The following is a 19,537-nucleotide window of genomic DNA, read 5'->3' as shown; positions in this document are numbered from 1 at the left end:
CTGCCCTCTCACCGATCACCAGGGGGAGCAGCCCCCATGTGGAGAGACTCTTCACTAGGGCTGGGGTGTGGCTCTCCCAGGCTGCAGGGTGGGAAGTGGCTTGCCTTCCTCCCTGCCAGGGGGACTGAACAAGGACCTGACACACCTCCTAAAGCGGAAGCATCTGAATGTTTTATAGGGGAATTGGAGTCAGGGAAGGCTTCCCAGAGTAGGCAGGACTGGGCCCTAAGGGATGGAGAGGAGCTAGCGTGCCACCCAGGTATGTGTGTGTCAGAGCAGGAACAGAGCAGGGAGATGGGGATGAACATGGCAAGCACATCCCGAACTGGGTGGAAGTAGAAGTTGGATGGGGCTAGACCATGAAGACAGTGGGAGCCACTGCTGGCTTTTGAGCTGGGGAGTGTCTTGGCAGTGAGTTCCAGGACCTGGAGGGCAGGGCTATGTAACTGGCACCCCCAATTGAGGCGGTGCATAGTAAGGCTAGCACAGATCCAGTGTGGAAAATAGAGGGGCTTTTGGGGTGAGCAGGGCTTCCTCCTGGGCCCTGAGAGCAGCTGCTGGTGTTGTAACCCTAGAGGTGGCCAGGAGGCCTTGGAAAGGAAGGAAGGGCCTAGAGGGCAAGGGCTTCATCGTGGCCACAGAAAACCAAAGTGTGGAGGAGGGCAAGAGTTCGTCCAAGTCACCCAGCGGGAGTGGGGCCGAGGGGTCAGGGCACAGGCACACGGGTGTCCCTGCAAAGCCTTTGCACCGCAGCTGGGGTGGGCCTGCGCCTCCCCGAAATCTCCCTGCCCTGCAAGGAGCAGCTCCCCTCCTTCCCTGCACAGAGGCCACCTGAGCTACCTGTGGGCTGTGCTTGAGCAGATACAGCAAGGCCTCCAGTGTTGGGGCAGCGAAGAGGGAGACCATGTTGGGACCTGCTTCTTTCTCCCTGTTGCTGCTCCCCCATCGCAGCCCTGGGGGTAGAAAAGCACATTCCTGAGTCAGAATTTTCCCAGGGAGTCTGGCTGGGGCCCTGGCAAGAGAGAGCACCCTGTCTCCCCACCAACACACACAGACACTTCCCCCTGTTGCTTAGGGTTCTGCAGAGGAGGTTACTGATGTAGGACAGGCTGGTCCAGACCCATGGCTCAAGGAGAAACTGGCCAGCCTTCCAGCCTCACAGTTCTGGCCATGTTTTCTGAGTTCTGCTCCCAATGAGGCCTTTCTCCAAAGGGCTCTGCACTGGGTAACTCTGGGTCAGGCCCTTGTCCTCCCCAGGCCTCAGGCACCCCATCTGTGAAACCTGAGGGCTTCACGGAGCACTTCCAGTGACTCTGCAGCATTACCCTTGATAAGCCCCACACCACCCCATGAAGTGTCACTGTCATTGTCTCCATCTTACAGAGGGGAAACTGAGGTTCAGAGAATTTCCGTCACGTGCCCAGAGTTACCCAGCCAGGAAATGGTGGGCCTGGGATTTGAACCCAGGCAGCGTGACCCAGCCCTTGCCTGAGGTCCTTGCCATCATCCATCTCATTGATCGTCAGGTCAGGCAGGGATCATTCTCCCTTTCCTACACAAGGGGAAACTGAGGCCAAGAAAGGTGACGTCTCTTGCCCAAGGGCACAGAGCTGAGTGGTCTTGGACCCTGCTGGGTGCCACATTGGCCGGCCCTCCTCCCTCTCCCCACGGACGCCCAGAATCTCTGCAGATGTGCAGCTGCCCGCAGGAAGTGCTGCCGGCCCTGAGGGGCTGAGATCAAGGGGTGAGCTGGGAGTGGCTATCAGCTCTGCAGGAACAAATAGCCTTCTTCCAGTGAAAGAAGAAGGGAAGTGGGAGCGTGCGGTGCAGCTGTTGGGTGAAGAGAGCAGAGAGAAGTGCAGGGGCAGGGAGGTCTCCCGCCCGCAGCGCAGAGGTCCCCAACTTCCCCTTCTACGTGCAGAAGGCAGCGGGGACGGCGGTGAGACAACAGCGATTGCGCAGGTCAGCCCCTCGGTCTGGGTCTCTCCATGCCCCCCTCCCCCCAGATTCTGTCCTGACCCTTGGGTTCCCTAGCAGGCACTGGGCACGCCCCTGCCTGGGTGGTTGCTGGACTGGTGACATCACTGGAGCCGCAAGGTAGGGACTCACCTTCATTCCCTTCACCAGTTCCTGGGCCCCTGATGACAACCCCAAATCTCAGGAATGTACAGATCTATGTTTTTGAAAAAAGCCATTTAAATTAAGGAGTGTTTGGGTGCTGGGTTCAAATATTTATCCCCCCCACCCCCCTACCCCATGTGGCCTGGGCAAATTATTGAACTTTGCTTTTCTGGACCTGAGTCTCCTCATCTGTAAAATGGGGCTAGTCCAGTAACCTGCACCTCAGGTGACAGGGGTGAGGGCCTGGCACAGAGTTTATGTTGGGCAAATCAGAGCAGGTGCGGTTCCTCTGAGTGACCTGGAAGGGAGCCTGGGGACAGTGTGTCTCAGACAAAGGCTCTGGACCTGGCTGGGTCCCAGACCCCCTGTTGGGTGCTGGTGGAGCCTCCTTTTCCCTGCCTGTGAAATGGGGCTGATAATGGCACCTGTTCAGGACTTTCCTGCAGAGACCACAGGTTCACTTTTCACTCAGGCCAGGGGGAGGCCGGAAGTGGGGACTCCAGCCTTTGGTTGGCAGGAGCAGTTGTTGGGAGGGGCAGGAATGCAGTGGCTCAGTGGACCCTGGTGCTGTTGGGGAGAGGGTGGGCTTCGGGGGTGCACAGCCAGCTCTGGATAGGAAGGCAGGGCTTCCCAGCTCTCCCGCTGAGTGTAGTCCTGGCTGGCAACCTTGGGTCAGAGCCTTAGATTCCCTGGAGTGTGGATCATGGAAATGGTTGTTTGAGTCTCTCTCCCTGGGAATTAGATGACCTTGGCCTCATTTTACAGATGAGAAAACCTGAAGCACAGAAAGGTCAAGTTCCTTGCCTAACGTCAGACCTCAGGTGCTGAATACTGGAACTAGTGATCGAACTTACATCTTCTGAAGGCCCTGTTCTGCTCTCCACTTGTCTCCTCATCCATACAGCAACTCAGCCACCAGGCCGTCTTTAGGAGGCTGCAGTGCATCGTGGGAGAGAGCCCTTGACTTGGAGCTTGGGTTTGCGTTTCGGCTTGCCCACTGGCCTGCTGAAGAACCCCGGGCAAACCCTTGCGTGGTGTTCAGTTTTGCCACGGTCAACTGGAACCTTCTTGAGAGTCAGGTAAGGGATTCCTGTTTTCTAGAGGACCCCAAATAGCGAATTGCAAAAAGAAGGAGATGGCTGAGGGTGCGGGGTAACGGTGAGTGGTGGTCTCTCTGAAAAGATGAGGAGGGGGATGTTGGAGGTTGCAAGCAGAAGTGAAGATTGTGGTTGCTCCTGGGAAAGGGGGTGGAAACCACAGCTTCTCTTTGGGTGCTTGGTGGGGGAGGATGTCACTTCTGCTTTGGCCTTAATTTCCCCAGCTGCAGGGTGGGGTTAAGCTCCTCTTCCCTCTGTGTTTGCCTGGCAGAAGCATGGCCAAGGGCCTGGGGACCCCGTCTTAGGGTCCAGACCCTGGAGGTCAAATCCACATCACCGTCTGGGCCTCAGTTTCCCCATTCGTACTGTGAGGGGGTCTTTTCTACACTCTCGGGTTCTCAGTTTTCTCATCTGAAACATTCCAAATGGTTTCATTCAGCGGCTTCCTTTGTCCCCCCAAATCTTTTCCCTCAGTCGCTGAGGTTCTGAGAGGGTAGGTGAATTGCCCAAGGTAACACAGCCAAATAAATAACCTAATAGCCAAATAAATAAGAACCCAGCACTCTATGACTCCAAAGTCTTTATTCTCTTTTATTTATTTATTTATTTTTATATAATGTAGGTATTCTTTTTTAAAAAAATATTTTAATTTTATTTATTTATTTAGGCTGCGCCAGGCCTTAGTTCCAGCATTCGGACTCAGTTGTGACATGCATGCAGGATCTAGTTCCCTGACCAGGGATCAAACCCAGGCCCCCTGCATTGGGAGCACGGAGTCTTACCCACTGGACCACCAGGGAAGTCCCTTTATTCTCTTTTAAAATAAACACACATATTAATAAATAGTGTTAAGACAGATGGATAACCACCAGGAAACAAAATTGAACCTGTATTTCACACTTCAGGATCAATACAAAGGGCCTGGAGATTCCAGTATAAAAAAATGAAACCTTAAAATTACCAGAAGAAACTTAGGAGAATTCCTTTATAGTGTTGGAATGAGGAAGGTCTTTCTAGCTAAAACTCAAAATCCAGAAGCCCAAAGAGAAAACACTGGTCATTTTTTTGCATAAAAATTTTATATTTAAAAAAGACCTACCTCGGGCTTCCCTGGTGGCGCAGTGGTTAAGAGTCCGCCTGCCGATGCAGGGGACATGGGTTCGTGCCCCAGTCCGGGAAGATACCACATGCCGCGGAGCGGCTGGGCTCATGAGCCATGGCTGCTGGGCCTGCGCGTCCGGAGCCTGTGCTCCACAACGGGAGAGGCCACAACAGTGAGAGGCCAGCGTACCGCAAAAAATAAAAAAATAAAAAAGACCTACCTGGAAAAAAAGACCATATGTAATGTCAAATGGCAAAAGACAAACTAGGAAAGATATTTGCAACTCATGTAATAGACAAAGAGCTAATTTTCCTATTATGTAAAGAGTTTCTAGAAGTTGATAAAGAAAAGTCTAACCCGATATCATAATGGGCAGATGATGAACTTGCACATGTAGGAAATGAGGCAAGTACAAGCGCAGACAAGCTGTGTGTAAGAGCCAAAGACTGGAACCAGCACAAATGACTATTAACAGGGGGCTGGTTAAGTAAATTATGGTTTATCCCTAACATCACACTGTGCAGATATAAAAGAGAAAGTGGAGGCTCTAGGTACTGTTAAGGAAAGCTCTCCAAGGTTATTTTCAAGTACACAGAGTACGCTATTCTTTTATTTTATAAAATGGAGGAACACATATTTGCTTATATTTGTATAAAGAAACTGGTAAAGACTCACAAAACAGTAATAACGGTGGTGACCTGGGGGTGACTAATTGGGAACTGAGTGGTTAGGTGACACAAGAGTCAGGAATACTTTGCCTTTTGCACCATTTTGCATTTATTTATTGTTTATATTTGAAAGATGTAAATTTTTAACCCATCTAAAGAGTGAATAAAAATTGGAAAATGGATAGCTATAACGTATGGGGTAACTTTATAAAACACAGATGAACAAAACAAATAGGCCCAGAATCTCACTTCACCGAAGTGACCTTGATGTGCTTCTTCCAGATTTTGCATCTATAAAAAGTACAATTTTTACAAGGATTGGATTACATTGTTTTGCAACATGCTTTTTGTTTCTCATAAGCAATCTGTCACTATTGTTTTTTCAATAACAATAAACAGTCATTTGGAATATTTAAAAAATCCTAAGCATTAAAATATTTGCTTTTCTGTTGTGAAGGTAATACATGTTTGTTGTAGAAAATTTAAACAACACAGAAAACATAAAAAAAGAAACTAACCCCCTCCCATAACATTATTAATATTTTGGTGACTATTCTTCTAGATATCCTCATAGATTTAAACATGCATATAATTTTCCATAAATGTGATTTTATTATATGTGTTATTTTTAACCTGTTCTTTCTGCTCAGTGATATGCTGTGCTCTTCTATGTGGCTATTTACATCATAATTCTTAATAGTGAAATGGCAATCCATCATACTGTATTTTTTTAACTTTTAATTTTGAAAAAATGAAAAATTCACAGGAAGTTGCAAAAAAGGTTTTGTGTACGTTTCATCCAGTCTTCTTCAATGGTAACATCTTTCACACCTAAGGTACAATATCAAAACCAGGAAGTTGACTTTGGTACAATTCACAGCCTTTATTCAATTTCATCAGTTTTTATGCACTGATTTATATGTGTATGTGTGTGTGTGTGTGTTTAGTTCTATGCAATTTTATGACGTGTAGATTCTTGTAACCACCATCACAATGAAGATACAAAACTGTCCCATCACCACAAGGCTCCCTAGTGCTGCTCCTTTACAGAAACACCCCTCATCCCTGTTGGCAACCACTAATCTGTTCTCCGTCTCTATAATTTTGTTATTTCAAGAATGTCATATAAATCAAATCATACTGTATGCAACATTTCGAGATTGGCTTTTTTTTCCTCAGCATGATTCCCTTGAGACCCATCTAAGTTGTGAGTAACAGTATATTTTTCTAATTGCTGAGTTGTAGTTCATGGTACAGATGTACCCGAGGTTGTGTAACCGTTCACCCATTGAAGGCACATTGGAATTGTTTCCAATTTGGGGCTATTGTGAATAAGGCTGCTATGAAGTTCTCATGTGCAGGTTTTGGTGTGAACATGAGCTTTTATTTCTCTGGGATAAATGCCGAAAAGTGCGATTGCTGGGTCATATGGTAGGTGCATGATTAGTTTTATAAGAAATTGCCGGGCTTCCCTGGTGGTGCAGTGGTTAAGAATCCGCCTGCCAATTCAGGGGACACGGGTTCGAGCCCTGGTCCGGGAAGATCCCACATGCCATGGAGCAACTAAGCCTGCGTGCCACAACTACTGAGCCTGTGCTCTAGAGCCCGTGAACTACTCAGCCCTTGTGCCACAACTACTGAAGCCCGCATGTGTAGAGCCTGTGCTCCGCAACAAGAGAAGCCACTGCAACGAGAAGCCCACGCACTGCAATGAAGAGCAGCCCCCACTCGCCGCAACTAGAGAAAGCCCGCGTGCAGCAACAAAGACCCAACACAACCAAAAATAAATACATAAATAAATAAATAAATAATAACAACAACAAAGAGTGGAGCACTGAAAACTTAACTGCCTGGGACTTTCCTGGAGGCGCAGTGGTTAAGAATCCACCTGCTAGTGCAGGGGACATGGGATTGAGCCCTGGTCCGGGAAGACTCCACATGCCACGGAGCAACTAAGCCCATGTGCCACAACTGCTGAGCCTGCGCTCTAGAGCGAGCCAGAGCTACTGAGCCTGCGTGCCACAACAACGGACGCCTGCGCGCCTAGAGCCCGTGCTCTGCAACAAGCGAAGCCACTGCAAAGAGAAGCCCCTGCTCACCACAACTAGAGAAAGCTGGTGAGCACCAATGAAGACCCAATGCAGCCAAAAATAAATAAATAAATAAATAAAATAGAAAATAAACTATGGTGTGTGTTAAAAAAAAAACAGAAAAAAAACTCAGTTGCCTGGTAGGGCTTGGTGACTGGTGAAGCTTCACCATAAGCTTGGTCCCGGCTGTTTTATCAAGGAGCACCAAAATGTCAGTAGCTACAGGATACTTTTCTTAGAATGGTCAGTTCTTCGGAGAAGAATTTTCTCCTGCCTTGGAGCATCGTTGCCTGGCTGCTGGCAGTCTTCTGGAAGCTGATTGGAGGAGGAGATGGGGAGGCGATATGGCTTAATTTTCCTGTACCAGAATGGCACCTCGCAGATTCTCTCTGATGCACTGTCTGCAGGGATGTACTTTGTGTTGGAGGGTAGGGTTGAGGATGCAAGGGTGGTGAGGAAGGCTCCTGGATGCTCCAGTGGCAGAGGAGATCTGGGGACCCAGCTGGTCATTTTAAAAACTCACAACCAACAACCCCCCGTTTTTAGCTTCACCCTTCATCCCATCTTCAGAGGTTCCCGATGCCTCCAGCGCTCAAGTGCTCCCACGGTTGCGAGGCTTGACCTAGCTGGCTTCCCCATGTCCCCTCCCCGATCCTCCCACCCGCTGTACTCACCTCTCCTTACTGCAAGCGCTTGGGTTCAATGTCTTATGGTCTGCTAACTTTTTTTTTTAAGCAGGTGGCCACCTGCTTTGCGGCCTCCAAAGTTTCACTGATATCTCTCATCTGCTGTTGCCTTCTTTCCCATTGTTCTGTCTTTTGTGGCTTTGTGTCTGTTTTATTCATTCACTCTCATTTTAGTGGGGTTTCGGGGGTAGGCATAAATTTGCTATGTTTAAGCAGAAGTTTATTAGTTCATTTTAACTTTAAAAAAATTTTATTTATTTATTTTTGGCTGCATTGGGTCTTCATTGCTGCACGTGGGCTTTCTCTAGTTGCGGTGAGTGGGGCTAGTCTTCCTTGCGGTGCGTGGGCTTCTCATTGCAGTGGCTTCTCATTGTGGAGCACGGGCTCTAGTTGCACGAGCTTCAGTAGTTGTGGCACCCGGGCTCAATAGTTGTGACATGCAGGCTCAGTAGTTGTGGCTCATGGGCTCTAGAGCGCAGGTTCAATAGTTGTGGCGCACAGGCCTAGTTGCTCTGCGGTATGTGGGATCTTCCTGGACCAGGGATCAAACCCACGTCCCCTGCATCTGCAGGAGGATTCTTTATCACTGTGCTGCTGGGGAAGTCCCTATTAGTTAATTTTAAAACCGAGGGAAATGAGGGCAGAGAGGGACAGATTCTTTTTTTTTTTTTAAACCAAAACATTGGATTTATTTTCACAAATTTGAACCTGACATCTTAATTCATAACTAACAGCTGCCATAGATTCTGGCAGTCACAAAAATAAGTGAAAATGAAGACAAGGTTTCAAAGCAAGTGTTGAATACAGTACTTAACAATATGTTCAAATCACATTATACTTTAAAATGGGCTTTGGGGGAATTCTTTGTGGACAAAGGCAGTGGTTTTCCTGATGTCATCCAGCTGTTGTGATTCTTGGTGGCCTCTGACCTCCCACGATTGTCATCAAAACCAGCCTTCTCCTGAAACTCTTAGTTCTTGTTTTTTTCTCTGCTCCAACTTTTGGATTCCCCCAGCTGTTGCTGCTGGCAGTTTAATCAGAGAGGGACAGATTCTTTTCCGAAGTCACATGGTGGGTGAATGACAGGGCTGGACAGTATAAATGACAAGCAATTCCCAATGTTCCCCTGGGTAAGCTCAGAGCCCTAGGGGGCCCCCAGAGATACCATTTTTGGGGAGGAGGATGTGTCTCAGGCAGAGCTGCAAATGGCAGGCTTTACCAAATGGTCAAGGATTCTGGAGTAACAGAGACATGGCTTCAGGCAGCCTCACGCAAAGCAAGACGCCTTGCTCTCTGAGCCACGGTTTCCTCGTCTGTGAAATGCAGGAGTAGTGAGGATCAAATAAGAAGCTGCACGTCCTATTCTTGGGGTATGCCAGATGCCTAGAGTTAGAGGTGGCTCTTTTACCGGGGTGACAAAGACACGCACCTTTTCCAGGGCGGGAGCCAGTTCTTGGAGGAGACTCGGTACAGGACATGAATCGCTGCGGGGCCCTTTTCCTCTGCCTGTGCCTCTTGATGTCTCACAGCAGAACAGAGGGTAAGAGGGCTCTGCTGAGCTGCAAGAGCCATCCTAGCTTGGACCCCTGGCTGTGATGTGAAGCGGGGAGCCCTCAAGCCAAGGGAGATTGAAAAGGGGCACTTAGGCCTCCTGGGGCAGCAGGAGGCTGGGGCGGAAGGCCCAGAGGCCATGGGGCGGGAGGCGGGGCAGCTGCAGACAGAGACTGAGGTGGATGTCTGACTCTCTCCTCACAGAGGCATCCCAAGAAATCCTGCGCTGGATGGAGAGAATGGAGATGGCAGCCAGGAGCCGGAGCCTCACTTCTTTTGCTGAGTGAGTTGGGTGTCCCTCCTCTCCCGTCCAGAGTCAGCTGTGCCTCCACCCCCAGCTTGCACCTTGAATCCATGGCCCAGGGTTGGTCCAGTGTAGACTGTTAATTCATTTATTCAACACTCATTTACTGAGTAGCTACTGTGTGCCTGGCACCAAGCTTTGGAGATGTGGGATAGACACATCCCTGTCCTCATTGAGTTTACTGTCTGGTTGGGGGCCCTTAACCATGGATGCCATGAAACCAGGTGCAGAATCATGGGTCTCCATGCATTTTTCTGGGAAGGGGCTCCAAGACTTGGGCTGGGCTCTCCAGGGTCTGTGACCCAAAAACCTAGTAGCTCAGGGTGAGAGGCCAATGCTGATGACTGACCAGGGAAGCATAGGGCTGTGGAGCACTTCAGTCAGTGGGGAGCTGCCAGGGAAGGCTTCCTGGAGGAGGTGTCAACAAACTGGGACCCAAACAAGAGTTAATGGAAGAAGGAGATTGGTTGGGTGGGGAGGTAAGAGTGTGCCAGGAACACTGTATGCAGAGGTCTAGAGGTGGGAGTGACAGGGGTGTGGGATGGGGGAGGCTGTGGAGAGCCCTGCTCACCTCCATCCTTACCCAGGGCTCTGGCCATCTCTCTCACTTTCAGGCTCATCCATGGACTAGAGTCAAGGCTACTCAATGCCAGCTTTGGGGGCCATAACCTCACTTTGCGGACACACACCATCCAGACACTAGCCTTCAAGCTGGGCTGCAACTTCACTGGCCTCTCACTGAGAAGCTCTGCTCTGGAGCAGGTCCCCCAGGTCAGAGGTGGCCAGGGATTGGGGGTGGCCAGAGCCTCTACCCCAGAAATCCTCCGGGGGTTTAAGGTCTGGACTTTCCCCAGGGTCCATTGCCCACCTTCCCAACAATCAGGGCTCTGCCTTAATAGCTGTGAGTTGCCGCCTCTGTAAAATGGGGCTGATGTTCTTCATGTGAATGATGGAAAGGGGGTGCTTGTGGCCCCTCAGGGGCAGCGTCCTCTTCCTGCTTTTGCAGGTTCCTGGGGTGAGGCAGTCGTGGGAGAGGCCAGGGGAACGGGACACCTTTGAGGGCCCTGGTATGATTCCTGCTGAATACCTGGGTGCCTGGGGGATGATGCTCCATCTTCAGGGCCCCAGTGAGTGGGATAAATAACCCAAATTCAAGACCAGAACAGCCTGAAGGGAAGGCCTGAGATCGGGGGAATTTTGGGTGGAGGTGCAGCCTGGCAGGAGAGGGTTCTGTGGGTGGAGGCTCCAAGGTAGGAGAGGCTCAGGGCGAGGCTGGGAGGGCTTCCTGGGGAGTGGGGAGCAGTGAAGGTGTTGTGGTGGGTCTGGAGGCTTCGGACACCAGGCACAGCCTGTCTTTGGCTCTCCACAGGCCCAGGTCCCACTCGCCATGCAGTTCCCAGCTGAGCTGACTCAGGATGCCTGCAGGGTGCACTCCAGGGAGCTGACTCTCATCTGCATTTACTTCTCCAACACCCGCTTTTTCCAGGTCAGGGCCTGCTGGTAGGCCAAGCAGGGTGGATGCGGGCTCCTTCCTGGGGGGCACTGCAGGCATGCATGCCACCTCCTGGCCTCTGGGCAGGGACCAGCCTACTGTGCAACTTCAGTCAATCAGTGCCCCTCTCTGGGCCTCTGTTTTAGCAAAATGGAAGGGAGGCATGATTATAATGTGCAAACGAGACCTAAGAAATCTACTGTTTGTGTGCCTCTCCCTAGATGGGAGATAGACAAGTAGGTCACAAGATCCTTGTCCTCAGAGAGCTCTCTATCTCAACAATTAGACCGGGACCTTAGAGACTTAATTTTAGCTTGAGGTTGATTATAACCATAGAGATTCAAAGGAATGGATGAGTCAGGGTGGGGTCAGGATGGTTCCCAATGAGCAGTCCTGGAGGGCTTCTGGAGGAGGTGCCTTTTAACCTTGGCTTTGAAAGTGAGTTAGGGTAGGGTGAAATGGAGGGTATGAGGCTGGAATTCATTTAACAAATGGGAGGTGATGGTGGTGGTAGTGAGAAGACAGGGTTCCAGGTGGAGGGGGCAGCATACGCAAAGGCTGTGAGGCTGGCGCAGCTGTACAACTGAAAGTCATGCTGCTTGTTCTCATCCAGGGAGGAGGGGCTGGAGAAAGGGGGCTCTTGGACCTCATCCAGGGTCTCCTCATGTCCCCTCCAGTCAGTGCTTCTTCTGTTGCCCTTCCAGAAAGACATCAATTCATCTGTGCTCAATAACTATGTTCTGGGGGCCCAGCTGAGCCATGGACAAGTGAGCAACCTCCGTGAGCCAGTGAACATCAGCTTCTGGCACAACCAAAGCCTGGTATTGTTGGGGCCACCCCCACATCCACCCCACCCCTACCCCCTTGTGTCTGTCCTGTCGAACACTGGTTTGATCAAACCCAGAGTTGTGGAACTATCTTAGAAACAAGCTGCTTTAAATCTATCATACTTTGAAAATTCCTGCCAAAGAAATGAGAGAGAAGCTTTTACACACTGCATTCATCAGGATTCTTTGAATTGCATATGATAGAAAACCAACTCAAGCCAGCTTATTGGCTCTTGTACATGAAATGTCCAGGGCTGTTCTAGCTTCAGGCACAGATATGATGCCATAATGGCTCAGTCTCCACCTCTCAACAATGGTTTCCTGCTTTGACTTTCCACTCTGTGGCAAGATGGCAGCTGAAGTGCTGGACCTCCTTCCTCTCTTCTCAGCAGGCTCTTTCTTGCCAGTGCAAACCAGGATCCCGTAATGGATTCTAAAGGTCCAGCTGGGTCATGTGTCCATCCCTGACCCATCACTGTGCCCAGGGGGATGGAACATGTAGATTGGCCAGACCTGGGTCACATGGCCCAGGGACTGGGCTGGATTCATTTGATCTGTCATTGGGAGAGGGATGGGTCCTCAAGGAAACTACAGATATTGATGCCGAAAGAAGGAAGAAGGGCTGCTGGGTGGGCACAAGCCCTGATGGCATTCCCGAAAAGCCCCAGAGTCTCTACACTCTGGCCCTATCTTCTATCAGCCTCATCAGAACCGCCCTGCACTCCCAATTTCTCCACTGTCCTTTCCTTTCATTCTTCTGGGCTTTTGCCCCTGTTACATCCTTGCTCCACTTCTGTTGAAATCTGTTGTGTCCTCTAAGGCCTCAGTGTCCCAGTTGTCCCTTCCCTTCTCAGGACTCCTCTGCCTTTTCCTCCATGGTCTTCCATGGAGTGCCTGTTTCATTTCCCTCACCTTTCCACCCACAGGGCTTGGCGTCAGGGTTGTCTGTAGATGACTCTCTCTCTCCCCCTCTGGGATGGGTCTGGACTGTCATTGTTTCCCATGGGGAGGAGGGGAAAGCAGACATTGATTATAGAGCACCTACTGTATTGGCCAGAGCTGGGCACTCAAGATTTCTCATTGCCTTTGATTATTCCACCATCCTTGTGACTTGAGTATAAATGATCCCATTTTGCAGATGAATAAACTGAGGCTCAGAGAACCTCTGTGACTTTCCCAGGTCACTCTCAGAGTCCGTGGTGGAGGTGGGGCTGGAATCTGGTCTGTCTGATGCCAAAGCCCAGCCAGTGCCTGGTAAAATGTTGACAAGGGTGCAGCTGAGTCACCTTTGGCCCCCACAATTTCCAGACCCTCCCTGATCCACGGCCCTCTCCTCCACCCTTTGGATGCACCCAATTCCAGCATCTTCCCTTAGGAAGGCTACACGGTGACCTGTGTCTTCTGGAAGGAGGGAGCCAGCCAGCACTACTGGGGGGCCTGGAGCACTGAGGGCTGTCGCACAGAGCAGCCCTCACCTTCCCAGGTGCTCTGCCGCTGCAACCACCTCACCTACTTTGCTGTTCTCATGGTATGTGTGCATCTAGCCTGGGTGAGGGTGGTCAGAGCTGCAGAGGGCCCCATATCCAGGACAGAGGAGAAAGGCAAAAGCTGGTGCAGGGGGAAGAAAATCCAACTCAAATGGGCGTAAGGAAAAAAAAAAAAAACACCTTATGGGTTCATGTTCCCGAAAAGGCTGGGTTAGGCTTCAGGCATGTCTTGATTAAGGGGCTCAATGTCACCAAGATAGGACTCTATCTCATCCTCTCAGTTGTGCTTGCTTTGTGTTAGCTTAGTTCTCAGACAGGACCTCCCCATGGGCTTATAATATGGCTGCTGGCATTTCCTGTTTTATGTCCTACTAGGTTCAGGTCAGTAGAACGAGAGCTCTTTCACCGAATTCTGCCAGCCAAAGCCATGGGACTGAGTCCCACAGGCCTAGAGTGTGTCCCGTGCCCATCCCTTAACCAATCACTGTGGGCAGGAGGAGGGAAGGCTCTGATAGGCCAGGCCTGGTGCACCTGACTACACATAGTAGGAGAAGTGGAGGGTCCACCCACGTGCGGGAGTGAGGGAGGGGAGGAAGGGGAGATGGGAGATGGGAGGCAGAAAAGCCACTGTGTCTGCTGTGGCTGTTTTCAAGTCAGGACCATGGCTAGGATTGTAGGGTAGGGGGGCTTGAAGCTGAGGTCTCGGCAGGTGTCTTTGATTTAGGCAGTGGAGGGCATTTCCATGCTTCTGGCCCCCCTTCCCTCCCACAGCAACTCTCCCCGGCCCCAGTCCCTGCAGAGCTGCTGGCGCCCCTTACATACATCTCCCTGGTGGGCTGCAGCATCTCCATTGTGGCCTCGCTGCTCACTGTCCTGCTGCATCTCCATTCCAGGTATTCCCCTGCCCTCATGCTGGGCCTGCCCACCCACTGCTGCTCAGCACCCCTCCTTCTTTCCTACTTGGGCCCCCAGAGTCAGGTGGGCTTTTCCAGAGTGCAGAGGCTGGGAAGCAGACCAGCCTCCTTGTGTGTGGCTGTTGTTGGGTCCCTGCCCCTCTTGACCTGTATCCCGGTCGTTACGTGTCTATGAGCCCAGGGGGTGGCGCTGCCTGGTGACGTCCTGGTCACGGAGGGCCACGCTCCCACCAGCAGGAAGCAGAGTGATTCCATTACACGCATCCACATGAACCTGCACGCCGCGGTGCTACTCCTCAATGTCGCCTTCCTGCTGAGCCCAGTGCTGGCCGTGCCTGGGTCAGCGTGCGTGGCACTGGCTGCCACCCTGCACTATGCGCTGCTCAGCTGCCTCACCTGGATGGCCATTGAAGGCTTCAACCTCTACCTCCTACTTGGGCGCGTCTACAACATCTACATCCACCGATATGTGCTCAAGCTCTGTGCCCTGGGATGGGGTAAGCACGGTCTCCCTCTCCCTTGCTTCCTGAGGCTTCCAGCCAGACTGGGTGTCTGTTCCTTCCTGTCCTCTTTCTCCTCCACTGCCATGACCACTGGTCACCATCCATGCCAGCACCCACCGCCACTTCCTACATGACTATTCTTATCACCACTTCCACCTCCAAAGCATCTATATCATCACCACTTCCAATACACCATCACCTCCACCATCCTCATCCTTGCGTTCACCATCATCTCTGGTACCACCGTCATCGGCGTCTCTATCACCATCCTAGCCCCTCTCTTTATTATCTGTTTCTTCACGGGTTCCCAATCCTCTCTCCCATTACCTTCCAGCCATCACCTCCCAGTGTGACCACTACTGCTGCCGCTACCGTTCCACGCTACCGTTCCACCCTAGAGCCCTCATTCATATCAGCCTTCTTTAAGACCACCAGGCTAATTGCTCTGAGGCTGGACCACGTGACAGCGGCTGGGCACTCAGAGCGATCTCTTTCCCTACCTTGCCCCCACCCTCTGCTTGCCCAGTGGAGTCCTGTTTTAGCAGCCCCAGGAAACCACGACCAGCCCATCTCTGGGGTCTCCTGACAGATATTGAGCCTCTGTCCCCCTCCTCAGGGGTCCCGGCCTTCCTGGTGCTGCTCCTTCTTGCCGTCAAGAGCTCAGTTTACGGACCCTACAGGATCCCGCTCTCCGACAGCCAGGGGAATAGCACGGGCTTCCAGAGCACGTCCATGTGAGTGCGCTCAGGGCTGCGGCAGGCTCCCTGGCTCTGGCAGCAGGGCCACTTGGTCCTGGGGCTCTAGACAGAGTGCCTTGTAGGCGGGGCACTGGCTGCAGGGCAGGGAGGGGGCTACTGCTTACACGGGGCGTGGTTTCCAGGGGGCTTTGCCACGCCCCTTCTGCTGGATCCCCAAGGTCTCCTGCAGGACGGGTTCACTCTCTATGCTAGTTCTGGGAAGCACATGGGCCTCCAAGGCCAGGGCAGGGGGGCCTCTGTCCCCTGGCTGCTGGCGGCCAGCGCCCCTCTGGCTCTCAGGCCCTGCGGTGGAGCTCAGCCTGTGCCTGGCTCTTCTCTCTCCTCACCTCCGTGCTTCGCTCGGGCGCTTGGCTCTGGCTCCCCGTGACCTGTGCCTGGCATGGCACCGCCAGCCCTCCAACCCTCCTAGTCAGAGAAGAGTGTTGTGGGGTTTGGGACACCACAGGCACGGGGCTCAGAGTGTGTGTGGGGAGGGGGCCCAAGGCGGTTTGGGGGACAGACTCTGTCGCCCCTTCCCGTGCCCTCGGACATTAACCTTTATCTTGTGATGAAATGTTTCTACAGGCAACATAGAGGGAATAGCTTAACAACCCCCTGCAGACCCATCACCAGCAGTTGGCCGTCTGGCCTTTTTCCCTCTCCTGGCTGACACCAGCTCAGGACGGCTCTGAATCCTCACAGCAAGGAGCAGGCCCCATTGTCAGCCCTTGTTTACAGTTGGGGAAACCGAGGCACAGGCGGCTGAAGAACCCTGCCCAAGGAGACCCAGCCAGTTGAGGGCAGAGCTGGGACTTGGCTCCAGAGCCCGGCCCCCAACCACTGCCCATCCCAGTCTCTGGGAAGTGAGGGCTCTGGGCACAGAGTGAGGCTGAGATGGGGTTAATTCTTCTCTGTGAGGGTCGGGGTGTTTTCTCAGAGGAAGTGTGACTTAGGACTCTTTAAACGTGTGTTTTTATTGTATAATATGTGACATGGGAAAAGAACTGCAGTGATGCTTCCACAGAACAGGAAGCACGTTAATGCAGGGATGTTAGCAAGCTCCCGCCCGAAGAACCATCTTCTTCCCGGTCTTCCTCACCTCTCCCTCTCCCGTCTCACCCTGGATTTTGTGACTTTTATTCTCCTGCATTAAAAAACCCTTACTACATATATATGTATTTTTTAAAAATTCTTTTACATTTTTTGTTTTACTTTTTAAATTGAAGTATAATTGACATATAACACTTTATTAATCTCAGGTGTGCAACATAATGATTTGGTTGTATATACTGCCAAATGACCGCGACAATAAGTCTAGTTAACATCTGTCGCCAGACATACAGAATTGATTTTTCTTGTGATGAGAACTTTTAAGATCTACTCTCTTCGCAACTTTCAAATATGCAATACAGTATTGTTAACTGTAGTCACCATGCTGTACGTGACATCCCTAGGACTTATTTATTTTATTTTATAACTGGAAGTTTGCAACTTTTGACCCCCTTCACCCGTTTTGCACCCTGTCCCCCACTCCCTGGCCTCTGGCAACCACCAATCTCTTCTCTATATCTATGAACTTGTTTTTTTGTTTGTTTGTTTTAGATTCCACAAGTAAGTGAGATAATACGGTATTTGTCTGTCTCTGTCTGACTTATTTCGCTTAGCATAATGTCCTCAAGGTCCATCCATGCTGTCGCAAATGGCAATATTTCCTTCTTTTTATGACTGAATAATATTCCATTGTGTTTATGTGTGTGTGTGTGTGTATGTGTGTGTGTGTGTGTGTGTGTATACCACATCTTCTTTAACAGCAATTTTTAGAAACTTTGAAAATAACCCCAATGCCCACTGACAGGACACCGGATTAGTAAATGCGATAGAGCCACCCCTGTCAGACGATCATCTGGCAGTGAAAAGGAATGATCCACCACCACACTCATCCACTTGGATGAACCCCCAAAATCATGTTCAAGGACTCTGTGACTGCAGTGAAAGGAGCCCGAGCAGGTGATCGTGACAGTTAGGGGCACAGGCTTTGTGCTTAGACCACGGGGCTTCAACTTCCACCTTAGACAGGTGTGCGTTTCTAAGCCTCATAGGGTCACCATGAGGATAGTATGGCTGATTCACGGAAATCACGTGACCTGATGGGGTAAAAGGCAGCACCTGCCTTGAAGATGTTTGGGGGAAGCAAAGGGCGTGAAGACCTCACGGAGGGTCTAGGACAAGGGCTGGGGCCACTGTCAGGTATCTCTCTGACCTTCCCTCTGCCCTCGGTGGAGTTTTCCTGCTGCTCCCCCGGCTCCTCAGTCCACACATGGAGAGCGCCCCTCCACCAAGCTGCGAGTTGCAGCAGCTCAGGGAAGGGCCGGTGGCCCAGTCCAGGTGAGGAGGGGCTCCTGGCGCCGTTGCGCGAAGATGAGGAGATGGTGATAATCGTGTGGTGGGTGGAAGAAGAAGTTTCCAGCAAAGAGGACCATGGAGCAATGATGCAATCAATACCTTATAAGTTGACAGTTGGGCTGGCCGTGGAAGGGGGAGGGGTTAGATGTTCAAGGGAGGAGAGAAAGAGTTTTCAGGTGGGTAAAAGAGGGTAAAGGAGGCATGCAGGGGCTTCAGGCAGGGGGCTGAGGTGGCAGGTGGGTCTTACCTGGTGGCCTGGCTGGAAAGCTGAGCCCAGGACTTCACCACGTGTGCAGTCAGGCAAGAAATGATGGGTCTGAGCCGGAAAACCGGCCCGTGTTCAAGAGGCAGTCCAGAGGCCCAGGAGACCGTGGCTTCCCTGCCACCAGCCGTGGGAGCCACACCAACCCCAGCGCTTCACCCCTCCCCTGCAGATGCTGGGTGCGGAACCCCTGGGTGCACGGTGTCCTGGTCATGGGCTCTGGTGGCCTCACATCCCTTTTCAACCTGGTGGTGCTGGCCTGGGCGCTACGGGTCCTGCACAGACTGCGGGCGCGGGAGAAGGCGCTGGGCCTCCGGGCCTGCTGGGATACCGTCACCGTGCTGGGTCTCACCGTGCTGCTGGGCACCACCTGGACCTTGGCCTTCTTCTCCTTTGGTGTCTTCCTGCTGCCCCAGCTCTTTCTCTTCAGCACCTTCAATTCACTCTACGGTAGGACCTGTGGTTGACGCGGAGGAAACCCCAGGGGGGTAGCGTACAGCTGCTACATGTTTACTACTGAAGGGCTCCAGGTTGAGGGGGTGAGTCAGGGGCTGAAATCTGGGCCCTGACAAGCTGGTTTGGGGCTACGCCCACCCATAGGAAGAAGTGCCACCTTGTAATTTGCACAAAGGCAGCCTATGGGCTAGCGGTGGCTGGTCCTCCAGCTCCTATGCCCGGTCCCTTCTGGCCTCCAACAGGAAGGGCTTCTGAGAATTACTGCTGGGCCTCAGGGAGGCCCCACTTACCCCAACCAAGGAGGTGCATGGATTTTGGAGGAGGCCCCACGTTGTTCCCACGATGCTTCCACTAACCAGTCTTTTGCGTGCAGGTTTCTTCCTCTTCCTGTGGTTCTGCTCCCAGAGGCGCCGCTCAGAGGCAGAGATGGAGGCGTTCAGCTCCTCCCAGATGGTGCAGTAGAGTCTGGACTGTCTGGACCTCCTGGTCTGGAGCCCCCAGCTTCTCTGGCTGCCTGCAGCCGGAGGCCCTGGCTTCCACTCGAAAAGATGGCAGGCCAGCTGCTGGACACCAGAGCCACTGTCACCTCCAGGGGGCCTTTTCCACCTCCATGCCTTCCCCAGGCCCAGAGGGCAGCGTGTTGCTCTCCGTCCCCAGGCATGCTGCTCTGGGGCGGGTCCAGCCCAACCTGGGGGGCAGCAAACTTGCCCCTGGTGCCTGGGCCCAGCTGGCCAGGCCTATGGCCAGAGCACTGGCCTGGGAGTCAGGAGGCCACGTTTCAATGCCTTTCTCTGAGTTTCACTGTCTGACCTTGGGCCTGTCATTTCTCACTGACCC

At 52.0% G+C, this 19,537-nt stretch overlaps 1 protein-coding gene across 1 annotated transcript; it reads left to right on the top strand.

Moving 5' to 3' along the window:
- Window positions 1-1,851: 1,851 nt before the first annotated feature.
- ADGRG5 (adhesion G protein-coupled receptor G5) lies at window positions 1,852-19,273 on the top strand. Its single transcript, XM_082606895.1, has 13 exons — window positions 1,852-1,962; window positions 3,026-3,200; window positions 9,203-9,304; window positions 9,520-9,598; window positions 10,234-10,390; window positions 10,989-11,105; window positions 11,816-11,932; window positions 13,314-13,466; window positions 14,197-14,318; window positions 14,574-14,836; window positions 15,459-15,576; window positions 18,417-18,694; window positions 19,074-19,273. The coding sequence occupies exons 3-13, from the start codon at window positions 9,241-9,243 to the stop codon at window positions 19,160-19,162; spliced, it is 1,557 nt and encodes a 518-aa protein (XP_082463021.1). The 5' UTR covers window positions 1,852-1,962; window positions 3,026-3,200; window positions 9,203-9,240; the 3' UTR covers window positions 19,163-19,273.
- The last annotated feature ends 264 nt before the right edge of the window (window positions 19,274-19,537 follow it).

This window comes from Mesoplodon mirus (assembly GCF_964341445.2).
Source record: "Mesoplodon mirus genome assembly, chromosome: 19".
Classification (NCBI taxonomy): Eukaryota; Metazoa; Chordata; class Mammalia; order Artiodactyla; family Ziphiidae; genus Mesoplodon; species Mesoplodon mirus.
Note: the sequence above shows the minus strand (reverse complement) of the source record. Positions and strands in the feature narration are given on the sequence as shown.